Source organism: Lepidochelys kempii, chromosome 1 (genome assembly GCF_965140285.1).
Source record: "Lepidochelys kempii isolate rLepKem1 chromosome 1, rLepKem1.hap1, whole genome shotgun sequence".
Classification (NCBI taxonomy): Eukaryota; Metazoa; Chordata; order Testudines; family Cheloniidae; genus Lepidochelys; species Lepidochelys kempii.
This window is the reverse complement of record NC_136380.1, coordinates 18,157,407-18,180,844: the sequence shown is the minus strand read 5'-3', so window position 1 is coordinate 18,180,844 and position 23,438 is coordinate 18,157,407. Positions and strand designations below refer to the sequence as shown.

The 23,438-nt window shown below is 42.6% G+C and overlaps 1 protein-coding gene across 1 annotated transcript in view; it reads left to right on the top strand.

Annotated features, from left to right (window-relative positions):
• The first annotated feature begins 12,218 nt into the window (after nucleotides 1-12,218).
• TENM4 (teneurin transmembrane protein 4) overlaps nucleotides 12,219-23,438 on the top strand; it is a 248,881-nt gene continuing 237,661 nt past the window's right edge. Inside the window, exons 1-3 of the mRNA XM_078852201.1 lie at nucleotides 12,219-12,440; nucleotides 21,202-21,300; nucleotides 23,049-23,284. Of these exons, the coding sequence (XP_078708327.1) occupies nucleotides 21,254-21,300; nucleotides 23,049-23,284 (283 nt within the window). The 5' untranslated portion in view covers nucleotides 12,219-12,440; nucleotides 21,202-21,253. The remainder of the gene's footprint in view (nucleotides 12,441-21,201; nucleotides 21,301-23,048; nucleotides 23,285-23,438) is intronic.

Sequence of the window (23,438 nt, the reverse complement as noted above, 5' to 3'; positions counted from 1 at the left end):
TAGCTACTTACCATTTCATTACTTGACTTGTAAAACAAGAAAGTTGCTAACATTAAGGTAAACTCCCTTTTTGATCCGCTACTTAATAGAGCAGGGGTAGGTAACCTAAGCAGCATGCGAGCTGATTTTCGGTGGCACTCACAGTGCCCCGGTTCTGGCCACCAGTCCGGGGAGGTTTGCATTGTAATTTAATTTTAAATGAAGCTTCTTTAACATTGTAAAAACCTTATTTACTTTGCATACGACAATAGTTTAGTTATATATTAAAGACTTATAGAAAGAGACCTTCTAAAAATGTGAAAGTGTATGACTGGCACGCGAAACCTTAAATTAGAGTGAATAAATGAAGACTCAGCACACCACTTCTGAAAGGTTGCCGACCCCTGTAGTAGAGGCTTAAGTCAGTTCATCTGATTTCATCTATGAAATTTCAGAAGGGTATTACTTTGTAGACTAGCATTGTGACAGCTAATAGCACAAATGCTGCTAACACAAAATATGTATTTTATTACACTGTGTAAAAACATATCTTGATTGGGGGAAAGAGTATGCTTTTAGGTAGCATTTGCTGTATCTGGTTTTTAATGAGAGGTTTAGGCCCAAATCTTGAAAGGAAATCAGTGGAAGTAACGAGCCTACATACTTTGAGGATCTGGGTCTTAGTTTCTCAAAACTTTAGGGGACCCTGAAGTTATATCACTGATTTGCAGTTCTCAGGTAACAATGAGGGAACCACAGAAGAACAACATTCATCCCTGGCTAATCTTTCCCCTTGAGCCATGCCTGAGTGGCCAGGTTCTTTGTAGCTATCTAATCTATCTTTTTGTATGGTGCCCATCATCGGGGTAGCTGAGTGCCTCATTTGAGCAGATTGCTATAGGTCAGGGGTTCTCAAACTTCATTGCATTGTGACCCCCTTCTGACAACAAAAATTACCACTGCTATAGGTGGTTTCTCTGGGGGAAGGAATCCACTGCCAGATGGCAGAGTGGCAGTGGAGTAACAGCTTGGTCACTGCACTAGTCCTGAGGCAGACCTGCCCTGGGTCCCATATCGGGTGTGGCACTCATGCATGCAGCCCTCCCCTCATGCATTCCAAGTGTCACACATTCAGTTGGGCTTTGGGCAAGCAAAAGAGTTGGGCTGCAGTTCATCCTGGCTGCGCACAGCAGCTGATGTGACACCCATTGATCAGGCTGCCTCTTTGCCTCCCCCTCTGGCTCCAAGCCACTCCCATTTTCTGGCTCTTAGCCAAGAGCAGCCTGAGTCTTAGGCAAGCAGGTTAAATTTCACGTTTGCAGCCACAGCCTCTGTGCTGCTGCCTGTGTGATAGGGAAACTGCATCTAACTAGCCCCCCACAAATGGCAAAAGTGTTACAAATAATATTTTATGGTTATTTATATTACAGTAATGCCTAGGGGTTCCCATTAGGGATCAGGCCCCCCGGCGCTAGGTGTTGCACACACAAGTAATTAAATAAGATGGTTCCTGCCCCAAAGAGCTCCCATCTTACCACATGGTGAAAGGCACCAGAGGGCTGCAGCAAATGAACAGAAGGGGAAGGGCCTGCTAACTGTGTTGTGGATGAAGGGGAAGGGCCAACACTGGGGGTTGGTTGGGCAGAGCCTGCAAAGCGAGAGAGGGACAAGAGAGGAGGAGTGTGAATTGGAGAGAGTCAATGACTGAGATAGTGGAGGAGAGGGGAGAAAGGGCAGAAGCAGGGGACTTAGAGCAGAGGAGCAGTCATGGATGTTGATGGACTGGTAAGGAGCATAAGAAGAGACTGGTGTGAGCAGTGTAGAAGTCAACAGAGAATCCAGCAATTGAGAGTGCAGGTTCAACACGTAGGGGAGGATGATGAGACATGAGGCTGGGCCTCCTGGGTTCTTATTTGTCTTCTGATTTTATGAGGCTTTCGGTTCATGTTTGCAGGCTTTTCTATGCAATCATGAGGGTAGAAACTTAATTTTTTTAAAAAAAGAAAGCTGAGATTGTTATCTGGTCACCTGACTCCTGGAGCTGGGACTGTAAGAAAAACACCAAATATCATAAGAATCATGAAACCTTGAGAGTTGGCAATACTGAAATATATCTGTATAAAGTTCTAAGTCATACAATTGCTTCCCTCCCCCTGTCCCAGCCCCCTGCAATACCTTTGATAGCACAGAAAAGTTTCATTTTTTCTTCCTTGATTGGAAAGTTTCTGTGCATCATTGGGGGCAGCCAGTGTCTCAGCTGGGACATATTACATACAGAGCAGCACGGCACAATCAAAAAAGGTCCTGATTCTTGTTAGCGGGACAATGATTCTACAAAGCCCAACAAATACAGAACCCTAGAAAATTCTGAAATGTACAATACAGTTAATTTTTATTTTGTTTCCCTTTGTGATTGGAGGATTTCTCTGTATATCAATATAGTCATTGATGTGTCAACAAATGTTTAATGGGAGGTGTGTGACACCCCCATTGTTCCCTCGTCGCTATACCCCTCATCTCCCTCTCTTCTAGAAGTGTTGGTTCTGCAGGACAAACAGGAGAAAAATGGTGAAAACGTTTTTGTCTCTCAAGTTTTTGAACACAATTACAAAGCCAGTCTAAAGTGTCAGAAGATGCCTTTTTAATATAGTCTCTTTTCAAAGTAGAACTGTATTGTAAAATAAAGATTTTTTTTTAATACAAAAGGGACTTAGAGTTTCAAATCTGCTATTCAGATTCTCCTGTGTTAGCTCCTCATTGGGTTTTTTATGGTACACATTTATTGGATCCCTCTCATTCAGAGCTCTATCAAGTCTCTCTAAATTATCTCACTCTACAAGCTCCATTAGCTGAGTTATCTCTCTGTTCTGTTTTATCTGTGGTTACCAAGCCAGTGGTAGTCAATGACATTTTAATGTTAAAAAAAATCTACAACAGCAACTTGATTTCTATTGACATTTTTAGCAATCAGGTTTTTAATGTTTTATTACAATTAAATACCGTCATATTTCATGTATGACACACTTTAGAGATCCATTAGTGAAAATGAGGCTCACTGGGGACTTCATTAAGTCCCCAGCAGCTTAGATCTCCACACTGCCAGCCTGTCTTGTAGGAGTACTGAACTTTGTCATTCTGACTGGCACCCTGCATCTAAATGTGTGAAAAGCATATATGGTGAAACTATTGACAAATATTTCTTGCCATCCCTTTAAGGCAGAAGCACTAGACTGTTCTCAGTGGTAGCAGATGACAGAACGAGGAGTAATGGTCTCAAGTTGCAGTGGGGGAGGTTTAGGTTGGATATTAGGAAAAAATTTTTGACTAGGAGGGTGGTGAAACACTGGACTGCGTTACCTAGGGAGGTGGTGGAATCTCCTTCCTTAGAAGTTTTTAAGGTCAGGCTTGACAAAGCCCTGGCTGGGATGATTTAGTTGGGGATTGGTCCTGCTTTGAGCAGGGGGTTGGACTAGATGACCTCCTGAGGTCCCTTCCAACCCTGATATTCAATGATTCTATAATTCTAAGTATGATTTTCATCAGCATACTGACTGCACATAAATGGCGGGATTGTCCCTTCTACTGTTGAAAGCCACCAAATGGGGCTCTGTTTACTTGGAATTCTTCAGAGTTTCACCCAAATTGTCTCACTGGTGGGCTCAGTATTGGCCACCTTACACCTGCACGGGAAGGGTGCGCTCAAACCTGGTGGATCCCTTGCAGTCCTTGAGAGGTTAGAACTATCCATTCAAAGGCTGTGAACCCCTAATATCCAGTGGCAGCACTTGGCTATACTGCTTGGGACAGCTTTTCCTGTCCCTGACTTTGCAAAACAGTTAATATCGGCTTAAGCCTGTATTAATCAGTGAGCATGTAAATAGGACCCCAAATATTATATACACATACATGATATATGCGAATCATTGCACCCAGAACTAAAGTCCTGCTGCTGAGGGGGTAAAAGATGACAGCTGTTTAACACACAAGTAGTATTACACAAGAGTTTAGGACAAGAAGTGAAGATTACCATGTTCATTTGAAAGGACAGTGGCAATTTTAAGGTCTGTCTACACTAGAAATGCTACAGCAGCACAACTGCAGCACTTACTACAGCGATGAAAGGGGTTCTTTTGGCACTGTAGTAAATCCACCTCTCTGAGAGGTGGTAGCTAGACTGATGGAAGAATTCTTCCGTTGACCTAGCAGTGTCTAAACAGGGGCTTAAGTCAGCTTAGTTACATCACACAGGGTGATTTAGTCAAGCCAACCTAACTTTTTAGTGTAGACCAGCCCTAGTTTCTTACATGGGAATTCGGTCAGGACTCTCGTACCCTACCAAATGCAGGGGATCTTTAATGATCACAGGTGGTCAGACCCTTGATTTTGTGTCTCATCCAAAAGTCTTCCTCACCTGCGGTGATTTTCATTACCAGGATTTCACAGCCTATTTTTTCTACAGATATATTTTTTGTTAATGTCTCCAATTTGAGAAGAGAAAAAAAGATTGTAAGGCAAGAGAAATAAGCTGTGATCCTAGTCAAGGTATATCGAATTCAGTAATGCTCAGACATGACATAAGTGTTCAGAATTTGTATATGAATAAAATTAAGACTTTTCTGGGGGGAAAAGGTACCTGACTGTCAGAAAAAGGAACGTAAGCTATAAAATCCCGTGAAAAATCACACAGACAAGAGTTAGACAAATGTGCTGTCTTTACTTAGCAAAGAAATCACAGAGGGTATGCAAATAGAGAACAAAAATGCCACATTTTTACTTGGTTCAAAGGCATTATCCATAATAGCATCTGCGATGTGTCTGCAATAAAAGGGTGTAAATTGGAATTTACATAGCAGCTTTTTAGAAATAGGCTCTGACTCAGAGTCTTAAATTAATGTCTCCAATAGAAAGAGTCAGCCAATACCAGAGGAACCTTACAAAAGACACATTGTGCATACCAGGATTCACCTGTTTGCCCTCCTCTGCCTCCTGCACCTTTCCATAAATGCCAGCCATCATTTGTAATGAAAACTGGAATAACTGGACTTGGAATCCCTTGGTATGTTGACCCTTGTTTGGAAAGTTCTTCTGAAAGGTGCTAGATTGAGAGCCCTAGAAACAGAAGTCCTCTATTTAGGTTTCTCTCCCCCAGTCTGGGACTAATAGGCTGTTCCTTGTCACCTTGTATTCTTAAGTAAACGGATTCTCCTGCTGGCTGGATTTTTGGCTCCCAAGACTGCATCTGTTGGCATGCACCTTGCATGCATTCCTGTCTTCCTTCTACCTCTCAGTAAATTGGACATGTTCTTCTGCTGCAGATAAAAAGGAGGCTGCCTCTTCCCAAGAGGAAGGAGTGGGAGAAAAGTTGCTAGGCTGTCTCTGGGTTGTCTAAATCAGAGACGCAGTTTTTCTGGCGCCCTTTACAGCCAACCCATTCCCAGCACTGTAAACAAGTGGGATTCCCCAAGATCTACCAGGCTCACAGGATGCTCTGATGGTCCAGTCTGCATGGTACTACAGGACTTGATTCAGGTCTGGTTTGCATCTGTTCTTCTTCAGTCCCTTCTTCTTTTATGGCTGGCATAAACAGGCCAGGACCATGGACCTTCCCTTTCCTAGAAAAATTCCTCATGATGCGGAGAGTCATATGGGACAGCCAGGCCCTGGCTGAAGATCTAGTTGTGGAGTTACCAGTTTTGGGTGAGTTTAAGGATAAGTCAGATTCCCTTACACTCAAACTCCCCAGACCTATTTATACCCACTCTACCCATGTGTTAGGAACACAAGTTGGCTTAACTTTTACACGCTGAGGATCTGGAAAAAAGTATAAGTTAAAATAGGGGCAACTACTTTAACTTACTCTTGCATCTGACTTATCCGTATATATGTTAGGCCAGCTTAAACTCCCTGGCACATTGGTAAAGTTGTTCATAATTAGTAGTAAGAATTCAACCAAGGAGATTTACAGAGTATTATAACTTTGACAAGGTAGACTGGGAAAGCTGAAAATTTGGATTGAAGATCAGCACAGAAAAGACAGAAATTATGGCAACTGGAAGACAAGAGAAAGAGATAAAGATCAAACTCAAAGAACTAGAAGTGGAAAAATGTGTGCATCTTGAAGGACTAGTATCAAAGAATGGGAATTGTGAAGATGGCATAAAAAGAAGAATTGGACTAGCTCCTTCTGCATTCAAAAAACTCTGCAAGAGCGGAATGATAAAGACATTTCAATGAAAACAAAAAGCATATATATTAGTAAGGCTCTGCTTAATTTGCGATACTGCGGAACCCACAATATTAGGTTTCCACTGCAATTTTTATTTTAATTAGCTTACTTTGCACAGTCCACAATTTTGCATACATTCTGAGGTTTGCAACACACTTTTTTCCCCATTAGTACAGTAGAAACTCATTTATCTGAGCTGACAGTGGCAGGGCTTGGGCTGTCAGCCCCGGGCAGCTGTCGGCCCTGTGGATGGCAGGGCTTGGGCTGTCAGACCTGCAGGAATCTGGGGTGCCTGCTGTCAACCCCGTGGGCAGCCGGGGCTCTGGCTCTCAGCCGCGCGGGTGGCCGGGGCTCTGGCTCTCAGCCGCGCGGGTGGCCGGGGCTCTGGCTCTCAGCCGCGCGGGTGGCCGGGGCTCTGGCTCTCAGCCGCGCGGGTGGCCGGGGCTCTGGCTCTCAACTCCGCGGGTGGCCGGGGCTCTGGCTCTAAGCCCCGCGGGCAGCTGGGGCTCCGGCTCTCAGCCCCGCGGGCGGCTGGGGCTCCGGCTTTCAGGCCCGTGTGCGGCCGGAGCTCCGGCTCTCAGGCCCACGTGCGGCTGGGGCTCTGGCTCTCAGTCCCGCGGGCAGCCGGGGTTCCGGTTCTCAGCCCCGTGGGCGGCCGGGGCTCTGGCTCTCAGGCCTGCGCATTAATGACTGTAATATAGTTGCAGCAAAATGTCTGGTTATCAAAAAAATTAGCAGTCATAACATAATACTTGAATGTTTATATTGTTCCAGTAAATTTTTCTTAAACAAATATGTCTTCTCTGGCTTTTCCAAATTACCATAATTAATAAAGGTCCATTATTACTTTTACGTGATTTTCCATGTCTTATCCGCAACTCAGCCGAAATCATTTGATAGTCATCCCCTGATTCAGCTAGGGCCTTATATATGAGACAGCTGTTCTGTCAATACAGCTGCATAGGTTGGAATGCTAGAATATGAGGGAAATCAACGAATGAAAGATTATGATTGCAGACATGAACTGGGCTTGGGGAATAGTGAGAGTTTCAAGACTTAGCTACAAGGATCTCCCTTTCAGGGAGTGATAATGCAATGAGAAAAGGAGTACTTGTGGCACCTTAGAGACTAACCAATTTATTTGAGCATAAGCTTTCGTGAGCTACAGCTCACTTCATCGGATGAATACTGTGGAAAGTGTAGAAGATCTTTTTATACACACAAAGCATGAAAAAATACCTCCCCCCACCCCACTCTCCTGCTGGTAATAGCTTATCTAAAGTGATCACTCTCCTTACAATGTGTATGATAATCAAGGTGGGCCATTTCCAGCACAAATCTAGGGTTTAACAAGAACGTCTGGGGGGCGGGAGGGGGGGGTAGGAAAAAACAAGGGGAAATAGGTTACTTTGCATAATGACTTAGCCACTCCCAGTCTCTATTCAAGCCTAAGTTAATTGTATCCAATTTGCAAATGAATTCCAATTCAACAGTCTCTCGCTGGAGTCTGGATTTGAAGTTTTTTTGTTGTAATATCGCAACTACAACTACAATACCCACCTGCGGAAGTGAAGAAACAGATTGATAGAGCCAGAAGAGTTCCCAGAAGTCACCTACTACAGGACAGGCCTAACAAAGAAAATAACAGAACGCCACTAGCCGTCACCTTCAGCCCCCAACTAAAACCCCTCCAACGCATTATTAAGGATCTACAACCTATCCTGAAGGATGACCCAACACTCTCACAAATCTTGGGAGACAGGCCAGTCCTTGCCTACAGACAGCCCCCCAACCTGAAGCGAATACTCACCACCAACCACATACCATGCAACAGAACCACTAACCCAGGAACCTATCCTTGCAACAAAGCCCGTTGCCAAGTGTGCCCACATATCTATTCAGGGGACACCATCACAGGGCCTAATAACGTCAGCCACACTATCAGAGGCTCGTTCACCTGCACATCCACCAATGTGATATATGCCATCATGTGCCAGCAATGCCCCTCTGCCATGTACATTGGTCAAACTGGACAGTCTCTACGTAAAAGAATAAATGGACACAAATCAGATGTCAAGAATTATAACATTCATAAACCAATCGGAGAACTTCACTCTCTCTGGTCACGCGATTACAGACATGAAAGTTGCGATATTACAACAAAAAAACTTGAAATCCAGACACTAGCGAGAGACTGTTGAATTGGAATTCATTTGCAAATTGGATATAATTAACTTAGGCTTGAATAGAGACTGGGAGTGGCTAAGTCATTATGCAAGGTAACCTATTTCCACTTGTTTTTTCCTACCCCCTCCCCCCCCGACGTTCTTGTTAAACCCTGGATTTGTGCTGGAAATGGCCCATCTTGATTATCATACACATTGTAAGGAGAGTGATCACTTTAGATAAGCTATTACCAACAGGAGAGTGTGTTTTTGTGTGTGTGTGGGGGGGAACCTGGATTTGTGCTGGAAATGGCCCAACTTGATTATCATACACATTGTAAGGAGAGTGATCACTTTAGATAAGCTATTACCAGCAGGAGAGTGGGGTGGGGGGAGGTATTTTTTCATGCTTTGTGTGTATAAAAAGATCTTCTACACTTTCCACAGTATTCATCCGATGAAGTGAGCTGTAGCTCACGAAAGCTTATGCTCAAATAAATTGATTAGTCTCTAAGGTGCCACAAGTACTCCTTTTCTTTTTGCGAATACAGACTAACACGGCTGTTACTCTGAAACCTGTCATAATGCAATGAGACTTTGTTCATTCTGATCTGCCATTCCTGGGCACGCCAGATGTGGGTGCTCATTATGAATCTGGCCAATACTCCTTTGAAGACCTATTAGGTACTAGGAACCCAAAGCTTGGGCAGTTAATGGCCTCTCAATCCGAGAACCTTGTATAGAAATGGTCCCTCTTGTTCCCAAAGTCCTTTACAAAACTTAGCTAGAGAAGCTGGAGCTCATCCCTATAGCTCTTGGAACGACTATGTAGGACTTTCTACTCACAGCCGTTATGCCTGTCTCTAAGGTCCCCTGTTCCCTTCCATCTACCCTAAACCTCTCACCTCAGGACCCGTGAAATATTCTATCAGAAGGTTTATCCACTAAACTGGGAGAAGTAGATATGCTGGAGGGTAGGGATAGGATACAGAGGGCCCTAGACAAATTAGAAGATTGGGCCAAAAGAAATCTGATGAGGTTCAACAAGGACAAGTGCAGAGTCCTGCACTTAGGATGGAAGAATCCCATGCACCGCTACAGACTAGGGACCGAATGGCTAGGCAGCAGTTCTGCAGAAAAGGACCTAGGGGTTACAGTGAACGAGAAGCTGGATATGAGTCACCAGTGTGCCGTTGTTGCCAAGAAGGCCAATGGCATTTTGGGATGTATAAGTAGGGGCATTGCCAGCAGATTGAGGGACATGATTGTTCCCCTCTATTCGGCATTGGTGAGGCCTAATCTGGAGTACTGTGTCCAGTTTTGGATGTGAGAAAATTGGAAAGCGTCCAGCGGAGGGCAACAAAAACGATTAGCGGGCTGGAGCACATGACTTATGAGGAGAGGCTGAGGGAACTGGGATTGTTTAATCTGCGGAAGAGAAGAATGAGGGGGGATTTGATAGCTGCTTTCAACTACCTGAAAGGGGGTTCGAAAGAGGTTGGCATCTAAATGTGTGAAAAGCATATATGGTGAAACTATTGACAAATATTTCTTGCCATCCCTTTAAGGCAGAAGCACTAGACTGTTCTCAGTGGTAGCAGATGACAGAACGAGGAGTAATGGTCTCAAGGTGCAGTGGGGGTGGTTTAGGTTGGATATTAGGAAAAACTTTTTGACTAGGAGGGTGGTGAAGCGCTGGACTGCGTTACCTAGGGAGGTGGTGGAATCTCCTTCCTTAGAAGTTTTTAAGGTCAGGCTTGACAAAGCCCTGGCTGGGGTGATTTAGTTGGGGATTGGTCCTGCTTTGAGCAGGGGGTTGGACTAGATGACCTCCTGAGGTCCCTTCTAACCCCGATGTTCTATGATTCTATGATTCCATTGAATGATTGTATTATTAGACAGGGGTTAACTGCAAATTTGGTAGACACTTTACTAGTGTCTAATAAATCTTCAATGTCAAGTGATTACTATAGGAGGGAGCAGCCTTATAGCCAAAATCCAGCCATTGGAAATATTCATCTGTCAGTACTGAAATGGTGAAAAGGAGCAGCCTGTTAACCCAGACTGGAAGAGACTCAACAAATTCAGTGTACAAATGAGATGAGAACTTCAACTATCAGACTTATTATTATTTTTTTATTCATGTTATATAATGCCTAGGAGCTCCAGTTGTGGAATAGCACCCCATTGTGCTAGCCACTATACAAATGATCACTCAAAGATTGCCTCTTCTGTTCATTCCCTCTGAAGTACCTGGCATTGGCCACTGCTAGAACACCGGGTGCTGGGCTAAAGGGATCACTGGTCTGATCCAGTATGGCCATTATTATTTTAAACACAGAACACAAGAAAAGGTCCCTGCTGTAAAGAGCCTAGTGTCTGTTACTGAGCAAGAGTTCTCCTCTTCATTGCCTTGCCCTGGGCTTCAGTGACAACCTAGAAGTACCATGTCCAGGTTTCCATGGCTATTCAGTCCTTGAACTCTCCGAGACCATGAATTAATGGCATTTTTGGTATTTTTGCGTGATATGGATACCTGGCTAGCAAGATCTGAGCTAAGATGACCATCTCATTTCTCATAGGCCACCATACAATTATGATATGTTGATGACTTGCACTCGTTAACCTGTTGAAACCAGTGATGTAGAGGTTAAGCATTCTGTATCTCATTACCAAGTACCCTGAACTATCCATCTCCCACAAGATCCATTAGCAGTTTTTACTTTTTTCTTAATTTCCCAGAAAAGATGGGCAAAATAAATTATCTACCAGTTATTTTATACCCAAAATCCTTATCTGTTCTAATCTTTCTTCATGTGTTTGTTCTTTTCTGGAACATTTGCTCTCGCTTCCCTCCTTTCCTAATCTCATCCTCACCAGATTTTGTTCACTAGCACATGACAATGTCTGGAATTTTAAACAAAGTAACCTTAACACGGCCCCAGTACCACCCTTCTTTCCTATCCTCATCCTTAACTGTTTCATTTCACTGACACCTTCTATATCTATTCCCCAAGCCTTTTTGTACTCCGTTTCAGTAGTTCTCCCTCCTTTTATGCTGTCTACATTTGTAAATTGTGTATCGATACAGTCTTATGCCCTTCTTGAAATCCAGAATGAACTCTACTATCTTTTACCCCTATCTTCTGGTCCGGTTAGAGAATTCAGGCAAAGCAGTGAGAACAAACTTCAATGAAAAGTGTATTTACCTTGCTTTATTTACCTAGGCTGGTTATATTTTGCATGCTGTATCATAAATCAGCATCACTACAAAGATGGCAATTACACCTGCAGTTGTGAGTCAGAACTAATTCGATGATAGGAACAGACCTCTTGCAGTGTTCTAAGCCTTTATAACATTCTTGTATGAAATGTATGTTCTGCTGTTCACTTTATACAAGTATTGTATGTTTCATTAGAAGTTATTGAACAGGAAGGACCATGTTTGTCTTTTGAGTTTGATTTCGTGTCTGTAGTCTTCAACGGTATGTATACACTGGAATAAAAGACCCACGGCATGACTGCGGGCTCACGGAGCTGTGTAGACGTTCAGGCTTGGCAGGAGCCCAAGCTTTGAGACGCAGCGACCGGGGTGGGGGCAGGCAAAGCTTGGGCTCCAGCCAAGGTCAGACATCTACACAGCAATTTACAACCCCACAGCCAAAGCCCCGCGAGCCTGAATCAGCTGACCCCGGCCAGCCACGGGTGTTTAATTGTTGGGTAGACATACCCTTAGTCTTCATACTTCTTTGAACTGCTTGTGCGAATGAACATTGGCTGGAGTCCTAAACCTTACAAATACTTACTTATGTTTTAGATCACCCTCCAGGTCTTCAGAACCATTCAAGACTTCGAACTCCTCCACCTCCACTACCACACGCTCACACGCCAAATCAGCATCAAGCAGCCTCAATCAACTCCCTAAACAGAGGGAACTTCACGCCACGTAGCAACCCCAGCCCTGCTCCTACTGACCACTCTCTTTCTGGAGAGCACCCTGCCAGCACCCAAGAGCCAGCCCATGCTCAGGACAACTGGTTACTCAACAGCAACATCCCACTGGAGACTAGGTAGGGGTTTTTTTTAGTTATTTACAGTATTCTATATTCAGCTTAGTGTATGCCATAGAAAAATAGTAGAGAGACAAGGTGGGTGAGGTAATATTTTTTGGACCAACTTCTGGTGGTGAGAGATAAACTTCCATGCTTATACAGAGCTCTTCTTCAGGTCTGTGTAAGTTCAAAAGCTTATGTGTGTCACCAACAGAAGTAGGTCGAATAGATGAGATTACCTCACCCACTCTAATATCATGGGACCAACATGGCTAGAACAACACAGTATACATGGAAAAATATGTCTGTTTAGCCACCGGTTCAGTTTGTGAACTGATGTTTAATTTATCCATTCCAAGTTGTATGTATTATTCCTCCTGTCTTTTATTTGGACTAAGAGAAGAGGAAATTGCTCTGCTTCCATATACTAAAAATATCATTGGTATTAACAGTGGCTTATAAGTTTTTTTCCTCCATTTAAAATTAAAACCAGAATCATAGATTAAAAATGTTTATTCTTAATGTATTTTCTTCTTATGTGGTGGGATAAATCAATATCCTATTTATGAAACTGAAATCAGTCAATATATTGAAAAGATTTAGCCTTCTAGCTGTGCCTCATCCAGCAGATAATTATTGTAATATATAATGCAGGAAAGGTTGATCTTGTTAGACCTAATCAGAAAGGGGGGAATATGTTGCTGCATTTTACTATCCTCCAGTATTGCTTGAAGCAGTACGGAACACTGAATGGTGGCACATGAGTCAGTTAATATTGCTTCCATTAACTTCTCGTGTTCTTTTCCATGTATCTCCTGCCTTTCTGGTACTGGATAATTGTATGTCTCAGTATTGTCCTTATTTATCCTGAGGAACTTGCTCCGTTTAAAATGTTTTTTCCTCAGAAAATTGGCTAAGATTTCAGCAAATCTCTCAAAGGTCTAAGAATGAAAGCACCAAGTTTCGTGGAAGTGATGGCAGGTGGTCTTATTTGGATTTACATCTAGACAATATTGAAGTTTCATATTTATGAAGAAATAAACTTTCTATAAATTAGAAATGGTCTGTAGATCTGTGTGGTACCTGGTAACAGATGAGCTCCTAGCTTGTCCTAAGAAAGTACACACAATGGATAATGTGTAAAATTACCCACTCTTTGCTTGAAGAACCACAAACATAAACCTTTATGAAATCAGTTTAAGAAGGGCTTCTTCACAGAGTAACAAGAACGCTAAAATGAGGGTCAGATCTGTCTATAATGCATATAGACACTTACCATTGGACCCCACAGAGTCTTAGGTTGATCCATAACCTTTGACTCTCTGTGATTTTGCTGGACATTCTGGATATGACTGAATTAATAATAGTATCCCCTGATGGTTGTTCATGCTCCCTGTCGTATTCCCCTGCAGGATATGCTACACACCCGTAACTACTTGGATAATGAAAAGGATGCTCGCTGGCATTATTTAATACCAGGCTGATTAGACCTTCCTCTCACCTGCTCTTGATATTTTGCTGCTGCAGCTTCTGAATAAGAGATGAGGCTGCCAGCTCTCTTGCCCCTTTCCCACTGCTTGTGTTCACAGTGGGAAGAGAGACACCGGTGAGAAAAAGTGAAAACACACACACCTGAACACATCCAATCTTTCTCGCATAGACACACCCACATACAATGAATCCTGAATATGTGCCTGCACTCACACTAAGGGCTTGTCTAGACAGTGAGTTAGTGCATGGCAAGCTGCAGTATAAATCCACAACATGCTAGCCTGCTGCACACTAATTGGTTGTGTGGGCCCTGATACCACACAGTGAAAGTTCCGTAGTGTTCTTTGGTCGACTTTTATTTCAAAGGAGAGTAGATCAAAGTGCCGTAGGGAACTTTTAGTGTGTAGTAGCAGGGTCCACATGGCCAGTTAGTGTGCTTTGTTTACACCCCAGCTTGCTGCACACTATCTCACTGTGTAGACATGCCCTAACACACACTGTCTATCACAAACAAACATGCACACAATTTTTCCAATTAACCAATTCTCTGCCCTCCCCACCATATCTGTTTGCTTCTAAGCTGGGGCTCATTATAGTTCCTCAACCCCACTTCCTCACACCTGGGCCTCCTCAGCAGTTTTGACTCAAGACTTCCCCTGATGACAGATGCCTCTACTCCTGTTCAGCTTACAGAATTACCTCCTCGTTCTCCAGAGATTGCATTCTACCATTCCCTTTGCCCAAGGAGAGATCCACTGGAGCCCCTCTTTGGTCCCAACCTTGATATCTGTTTCTTCCCCTCCCTAGGCCTGAGGACGTGTCTTCTGGAGCTAAACTGGGGCATATAAATTCACTTAACTGCCTCAGTTGGGATGAACAAACCCCCAGGATAGATTCCAGACAGAAAACAACATTTACTAGATCCCAAAACCGAGCTAAGGGCCAAATTTGTCAGTCCATTACATTCATGGACTCTCATTGAGATCAATGGGAGCTGTATGCATCCACTCTAGGGCAGAATCTGCTCAGTTGAGTCACCAAAGCAGCACTGCTGAGAACATTGTTTTTAAAAGCAGGTGCATATTTTGATCTATCTGTGTCATAAATATAAAGGGAAGGGTAAACCCCTTTGAAATCCCTCCTGGCCAGGGGAAAGCTCCTCTCACCTGTAAAGGGTTAAGAAGCTAAAGGTAACCTCGCTGGCACCTGACCAAAATGACCAATGAGGAGACAAGATACTTTCAAAAGCTGGGAGGAGGGAGAGAAACGAAGGGTCTGTGGGTCTGTCTATATACTGGTTTCTGCCGGGGATAGACCAGGAATGGAGTCTTAGAACTTTTAGTAAGTAATCTAGCTAGGAATGTGTTAGATTATGATTTCTTTAAATGGCTGAGAAAAGAATTGTGCTGAATAGAATAACTATTTCTGTCTGTGTATCTTTTTTGTAACTTAAGGTTTTGCCTAGAGGGGTTCTCTGTGTTTTTGAATCTAATTACCCTGTAAGATATCTACCATCCTGATTTTACAGGGGGGATTTCTTTATTTCTATTTACTTCTATTTTTATTAAAAGTCTTCTTGAAAGAAAACTGAATGCTTTTTCATTGTTCTCAGATCCAAGGGTTTGGGTCTGTGGTCACCTATGCAAATTGGTGAGGCTTTTTATCCAACATTTTCCTGGAAAGGCAGGGTGCAAGTGTTGGGAGGATTGTTCATTGTTCTTAAGATCCAAGGGTCTGGGTCTGTAGTCACCTAGGCAAATTGGTGAGGCTTTTTACCAAACCTTGTCCAGGAAGTGGGGTGCAAGGTTTTGGGAAGTATTTGGGGGGGAAAGACGCGTCCAAACAGCTCTTCCCCAGTAACCAGTATTAGTTTGGTGGTGGTAGCAGCCAATCCAAGGACAACGGGTGGAATATTTTGTACCTTGGGGAAGTTTTGACCTAAGTTGGTAAAGATAAGCTTAGGAGGTTTTTCATGCAGGTCCCCACATCTGTACCCTAGAGTTCAGAGTGGGGGAGGAACCTTGACAATCTGGGTAAGAGCCATGTTCGCAGGCACCTCTGAACTGCAGATTATGTCCCAATTTAACATTTTTATGGCATTTCAGTCTAATTGATTTCTCAGGGACTGACTGATTAAGACCCAACTAAGAAGCTGGCCCTAAAAGATTAGGACAAAATTACATGTTAGAACTGTAAATGTGACTTGGCCACGGTTGCAATAATTTTATTAGGGTACCAACTCTGGTGCATATACACTCAGGCAGTGAACTTTACCTGTTGTTTCTTTATTAAGGAAATGTACATCATAGCTTATTCTGTGCCCAATTCTGCAGCCCTTCTATGAGTAGTCCCTTTGATTTCTGTGAGGTTACTCCAGGATCAGGTCCTTAGCTATCAGGGATCTATGGGGGCCTAACCTATTTTTAAACATGCTCCTTCCATATTGTCTCAGGATTTGAGTACATAATATATAACTAAGGCCCTAACTCCTAGAAGAAACTGAGCAAAAAATGATGGCTAAATCGAACAGTATTCAGGTCTAGCAGACTGTACTCATTTTAAAAAAAGGAAAAGGTGGGGGAAAACACCTTTCAGTTGATTTACAGCAGTCCAGTTATGCACATTGTTAGCCTATGTAACCATGTTATTATAATGGCTTTCCTCTGCCCCTTCCCTCTTGCTATTTGTTACACTTCCTTGTTGCATCTTGTCTTAATTTAGATTGTAAGGCCTTTGGAGGAGAGGTCTTGTCTTCTTTTGTGGATGTACAGTGACTAGCACAATGGGGTCACCAAATCTACTTGGGGTCTCTGGGCACCTACTGCCATACCCAAAATAAATAATAACCTGGCTTTGTGGGATCAGTGGTGTAACCTCAGAGTTAAAGGCCCTCCCGTGAAAACATCCCGCTCCTAGATGTCCAAATCCATGGACCATGAGAGAGAGAGAGCGAGCATCAGAAATCTTAACAATTACAGTGATACATGGAGAGAAAGAGAAGTGGTCTGTTAGGTATCTAGAGCCCAGACTATACCCCGTGTTAAACTGAAAACTCTGACACATCCTTAACTATAGCATCAATACTGCTCCACCATAATAGATCTGGTGAATGTCTCTCCAAGTGTGAAGCAGTGTGTTTTATTTGCATATTACTTAACTGTCATAGACATATTGAGGAATTCATATGATTGCTCCTAGCCAGACTGGTCATCTAGAATTTACTCACAAGAAGAAGTCTTTGTATGTAGGTTAGGGCTTTCACTTGCTTCACAAACTACTGTCATTATTACTTTATCCTAGATGTCATCACACTATACATTGACATTGTATAGAAAACAGATTATTTGTTGCAGTTATGTAACTTCTGAAAGGTCAGCTGGAAGGGCATTATATTGCCTTTATAAACAGGTAAATGATTCTATGAGCTGATGCTGCATAACAAATTAGTAATTCAGTTGGTCATCATCAAGATATTATTGTTCCCCCACTAAACAAACTATTTGGATAATAGATATGTTGTAGAACTAGTAACAACATAATAAATAGAGACTGCACTGTATCGAGGATTAGTAACGTGTGGCTCATCTCCGACATCCACAGATCTTCCCTTTACTTCGGTGAGAGTTCTCAGAGACCAGACACCATTGTTCAGGTTTGTCCTCAGACTTGAGAGCAGAATTCTTCCTACTATGTAGAGTAACTGTGTAGTTCCTTCCCACTGCAAAAATCTAGCTACTTAGGGATCAAAAAGATCAGCAACTAGTGGAATAATAAATAAGTAAACCACAAAAAGTTCAACATTTAAAAAATAGATTCCATCCCAGAGCAATTAATCCAAGAATTAAGACCTTTGAAGTATAGAAATATGGTATTGTGATAATCTCATGTCAAAAATGGAACTGTATTTCTGTTGAATATCCATTTTTGTAATTCCACACTAGCCAGCACAGAGAGATGACATAAAGAGAAAGGTATATCTTTTAAATAGAGACCAGCACAAGCTAGAAAATGTGTATAAAACACTGGATTGCAAACCTCTCCCATCCCAAATTTGAAGGTGTTTGGTTTTGATTTTTAATAACATTGGGACTATTTGCAGAATTCAGATCTGGGTTCAGCTTTTTAATGACCTTATCCAGGGATGTTCAGAGTGGAGGGTTGGGTGGGGACAGGTTGAGTTTAATGCAAAAGCTAACATAAATGCAAAGTATAGGTGCTTAAATCTTACAAATACTATACCCATCAAAATTTCATATGTTGCTGGAAGAGGAGCCCCTCTTCACATCTCCTCCTTCCCTCTTTTTCTTCATTTCTTTTTCCTCACTCCTCTCCCCTTTTCCTCTAGTTCTCTTTCTGCCTCTCTTTTCTCCACTTCTCCAGCCTTTGCTGCTTTAAAAGCAATTTATTGTATGAAAACATCTTTGCTCAGCAGTGAGATCTTACAGGTGAGTCATTTCTCCCCACGCTTTCTCTGCTCTTTATTCCTCCCTTTTTTTTCTGACCTCTCCTTTCTGTTCTGGTAAATGTGACCTTGCAGTGAGCAAATAAATGCCAGCTGAGACAGCCATTTGCTTGGCACAGCTGTAGCTTTAGGGCAATACTAGTCCCAGAGAATTTCACGCTGTAAGCACCGAGGACCAGATTATACCTCCCTGACTCATGTTGACTCAGGATTTTACTCCAGAATTAGCATATGTACCCAGAGTAAACCCCTACTCAGATTAAGTAAGTGGGTAGAATCTGGCCCATAGTAAAGAAAGAGTCCAGTTGCATAATAATTGCCAGTGTAGCCCAGTGTGTGACTGCTCTGTTCCTGACATGCATTAGAAGATCACATAACCCAGTGTTCTCTTCCATTTTATTGACAATTCACAACTGAAATACATGGAACCACCAGTTTTACACAAATTTTAATTATTCATGAACCTTTTCTGATTACTGTGTTGTTAGGTACATTGCCTTTTATCCATTAAAGGCTCTATGTGCGAGTGCGTAGCTTCCTTATTACATTGAGTGAAACACCCAACTTTTCCTGCATTCTTGAGGAAGGAGAGGAAGCAGTAAATACTTTGAGACGGGTTGATATTTCCAGTGCTATGTCTCAGCTTAAGCATGTTGATCCACTTTACTTGAAAGCTATGAATATGAATCACATTCCTGTCACTGGGATCAACTGCAGATCTGTGCTGTCAGTGCAGCCCATAGCCAACAAAGGCAGTAGCTTGAACTAAACAAGTGCTGGCATTAGCGAGAAGGAGAGATGAAAACTAAGGTTAAGGACACTTCATAGAGGGAGGTTTACATAATGCGGCAGTACTGAAGTTTCCCTTGGTATAGCCTGTTACCTGAATACAGCTTCTGTGATAGAGTTCACCACACGCCTCTCATATCCTGGAAACCCTTAATCCTGCATAAGTGATAAAGTGTCACAATGCTGATGAGTTTCTCTTCTTTAGTCTTGGCTTGGGAATTTACTGAAGTTTCAAGATACAGACTTAGATTTACTTTTGAAGTTTGAAAATAGAGAATGGCAAAATCAGGGATGGATTTGATTTTGCAAAAGATGAAAAGGATGTTCTTGTGTCTGGTCTTGTGGCACAGGATTGCAGGCCAGGAGGTCTCGGTTCTGGTTCCCAGCTCTGCCTCTGACCGACTGTGGGACCTTGGGCACCTTCCCCTGTCTGTGCCTCATTTTCTGTCAACTGAGACTTAAGTGTTTGTAAAGAGCTTTGAGATCCTTGATGGTGCTATAGATGTTCCAAATGTAATTATAAAACATTTGAAGTTGAGTGGTTGTCTCTCGGTCACTCCCCATCCCCCCAACCAAAAGTATTAAGTAGTTTAGGATATATGGCTCTGGATTTGGCTGATCTCCATATATGTACAAACAAAACTGGGAAGGGGCAAGACTTTTCAAAACCCAAACCGGGGTATTTCAGACTAACGTGCCATTTGTTTAAGCTATCCATTACCATCAATCCATTATAAGAATTACAGATAACTTATTCAACTTTCTGCCACTCAGTAATTGAGAGAATGTTTATTTAAAACGTGCACATGAAAGAAAACCCAGATATCTCAACTTCTATATATCAGACTAACATTGCCTCACTAAAATAAGTAAGAAGATTAGATTAATTCAGTTGTTAATTACCCAATTCAAAGTGCAAAGTAAGGATTTAAACGAAACAGAGAATCATAGAATATTAGGGTTGGAAGAGACCTTAGGAGGTCATCTAGTCCAATCCCCTGCTCAAAGCAGGACAAACACCAACTAAATCATCCATCTGGTTAAATTTTGGATGGAGATATGTGATGATTAAGGCTACATTTATGTCACAGAGGTCATGGAAGTCACAGAATCTGTGATTTTCCAGAGACCTCCCTGACATTCTCTTCTTCAGCCCCTGGGGCTTCAGGACTCTGGAGCTGTCAGGCAGTGGGGCCCTGGCAGGGTTCCAGAGACAGGCGACAGCAGCGACAAGCAACAGGGGGGCCCCTGCAGATTTCCAGCAACAGGTGACAGACTCCTGAGGGGGCCCTTCTCAGGGTTCCAGCGATGGGTGACAGCCTCACACGGGGTTGGGGAGGGAGTAGGATGCCGCAGGCGAGCGGTTGGGATGTACCATTTTCTCTTTGGGAAATATGGTCACCATGCAGCTCCCAGCTGCTGTGGGCGAAGGGAGAACCCCACAGCTCCCAGCCACAATGGTGGTGGGGGGAAACCATGGAGCCACAGCAGACAGGTCACGGCTTCTTTGAATTTTTGTTCATTGCCTGTGACCTGTCTATGACTTTTACTAAAAATAACCATGACAAAATCTCAACCTTAGTGATAACACAAGATGGAACCATGGTATTGACAGTATTTGGGCAGTGAATTCAGTCTTCGCACCTAAACAGACACTGATGCAGACTCATTATTGGAGTACAGCTTTACTAAATTAAGATTTGGTCTTTTGAATCCAGCAGATCAAAAAGTTTCATACATATTTTTTGCACTGTCAGCAAAATAATAAAGAATGTACATAGACATAAAAAAACTAACTTTATATATATATATGCACACAGGGATGTGTGTCAGTTCATATATATGTGTGTATACGCATACTTAGAAGTGAACATTCTTAAATGCTGTATATGTATATGTGTAATATCCTATACATATAAATATATGGTCCATCATTCTAATTCCATGCACAACTGCACTATACCATTGTGGTTTATAAGATCACGCTTCATAGATGCATGACTCACTGGCTTCATTCATGTTTCCATATGTATGTAGAAACATAGCAAAGCAGACATTCCTAGAGACATTGCAGGACAACCTCATTGAGATGGACATTCTCACCTCCTCCCGACATGACGGTGCTTACAATGATGGGTATGTGACACGTATGTGGTCTTCCTGTTTACTGTACAGTCATTATGATCTTTGCATGAAAGCATTTGGTCACTTCAGTGACGTTTTAAGGGCAATGCCATTTTTTGCCTCTTCTAACATGGCTTTAAAAAATGAAGTTCCTGAGCTTGGAGCACAGCATCCTGTACATATTAATGGCAGCCTCATTAATATGCTGATGATCCATAGCATCTCATTGGCTTTCTTTGCCATTTTGAAAATCATTTCATTAATAAGATGTATCTGTAGCAATTTACAGTCTTTTATAAACGAAGGTTACTAGGATTTCAGTGAAGACATTAAACTACTATGAGGCTGGCTGAACAATACTGCAAATGTTAAACTGATATTTTCCAGGTTCATTGCCTAACAAATCATCATCAGCTGCAATACTGCTTGTTATATTTGTACACTGCAGATGCAGCTTCCGTGGGGACCAAATAAAGCTGTAGCAAAATATAGTAAAGAAATGAATTAATAGTGGAGACACTGCTGCAAGAATTAAAGTTTTAACATAGACGAATAGTGGAAATAATGAGTCATGCTCTAGCAACCATTATTTTGTACAGTTAATGGGTTTGCCAGAAGTAGCATAAACGTTGTTTTAAAAGAAAATCCACATCACTTTATACTGCACAAATCGTTCCATGACTTTTCTTCACAACAATGTTTCTGCATGTGAGAGTTTTTCCCTATTATTACATGTGTGTCTTTGAGATGGAAACCTTGGGCCACATGCTCAACTGGCATAAACCAGCATAACCCCATCGACTTCGGTGGGGTGGTACTGATTTATCACTGCTCAGGATCTGGCCAATAAAATCATGACTAAAAATACTAGTTGCATTGGACCTGATTCTGATCCCACAGTAGTGGAGTTACTCCTGATTTACACTGGCCTAGAGAGAGGAGAATCAGGCCTACCACCCAAGCTACTACTGTTTCTCCTTCCTTTCCCTTCACTCCTGAAGAAAATCCAGGAAAAGAGGGATTCGGGTGCCTTAAAGTTCTCAAGAGCTTTTCCTGAAAACTGTAGTCTTCATTTACAGTTTGTCCTAACTCCCATAGAAATCAATGGGATTCTTCCCTCTGACTTTAGTGAGACTTGCTCAAGGTCCTTACATTGCTGTCTCCTAAGCCACACAAAAAACAAGTAGGCTAAAATATGGCTGCTGTCAAAATGTTGGGATGGAAAACTAGGAACATTGTGACATTTTGGCACCGTGAAACGACCTGATCTCCCTTTTTCCCATCTCCACACAGCAAAAAAAACCCCAAAAACGAAAACAAAACAAAGTTCTCCTGCAGCAATCAGTATATTTGGGTACATTTTCATGTTCTCCTCCACCTCCAACTTGCTCCCATTAAAATTCAATTGAAAGTTTCAGTGGGAACAGGATCAGGCCCTCAGTCCTGCCTGCGTGAACTGATCTGTCCTAGCAGTGCTTGGGATCTCTCATTTCACTGTAATGTGAGCTTTCCCGTGGAGATGTCTCTTTCTGTCAAAGTGTTCTCTGCAGTATTGTTGGCACTGTGACGTTTTTCTTTTACTCTGTGTGACTTGTCTGTTCTTTATTCTTCTCTTCTGTGCATGGCATCTGTGTATTTACAAATCATTGTGTGAAGCTGCTTTCTTCACTCAGGAAGCAGCCACCGTCCCTAAGCTTTGAATTCTGCCTCTGCTTTTATTTTTGTGAAGAGTCACCTACTCTTTGTCTTTCTTCCCTCAGGCACTTCCTGTTTAAACCCGGAGGCACCTCTCCCCTCTTCTGTACAACATCGCCGGGATATCCCCTGACGTCCAGCACTGTGTACTCACCTCCCCCTAGACCCCTTCCCAGAAGTACCTTCTCTAGGCCTGCCTTTAATCTGAAGAAACCCTATAAGTACTGTAACTGGAAATGTGCTGCTCTGAGTGCCATTATCATCTCAGTCACGCTGGTGATCCTGCTTGCTTATTTTATCGGTAAGCATATTTCACTTTTCAGCCTTTTTATCCTCTACCCTCAGCACCAGTGTTGCTAACATTTGGGAACTGCAAGACCAAGTTGGTTACACCCATAGTAACTAACAAGTAAGACTTCGTGGGGCTTGTCTAGATGGAGAGTTAGTGTGTGGTA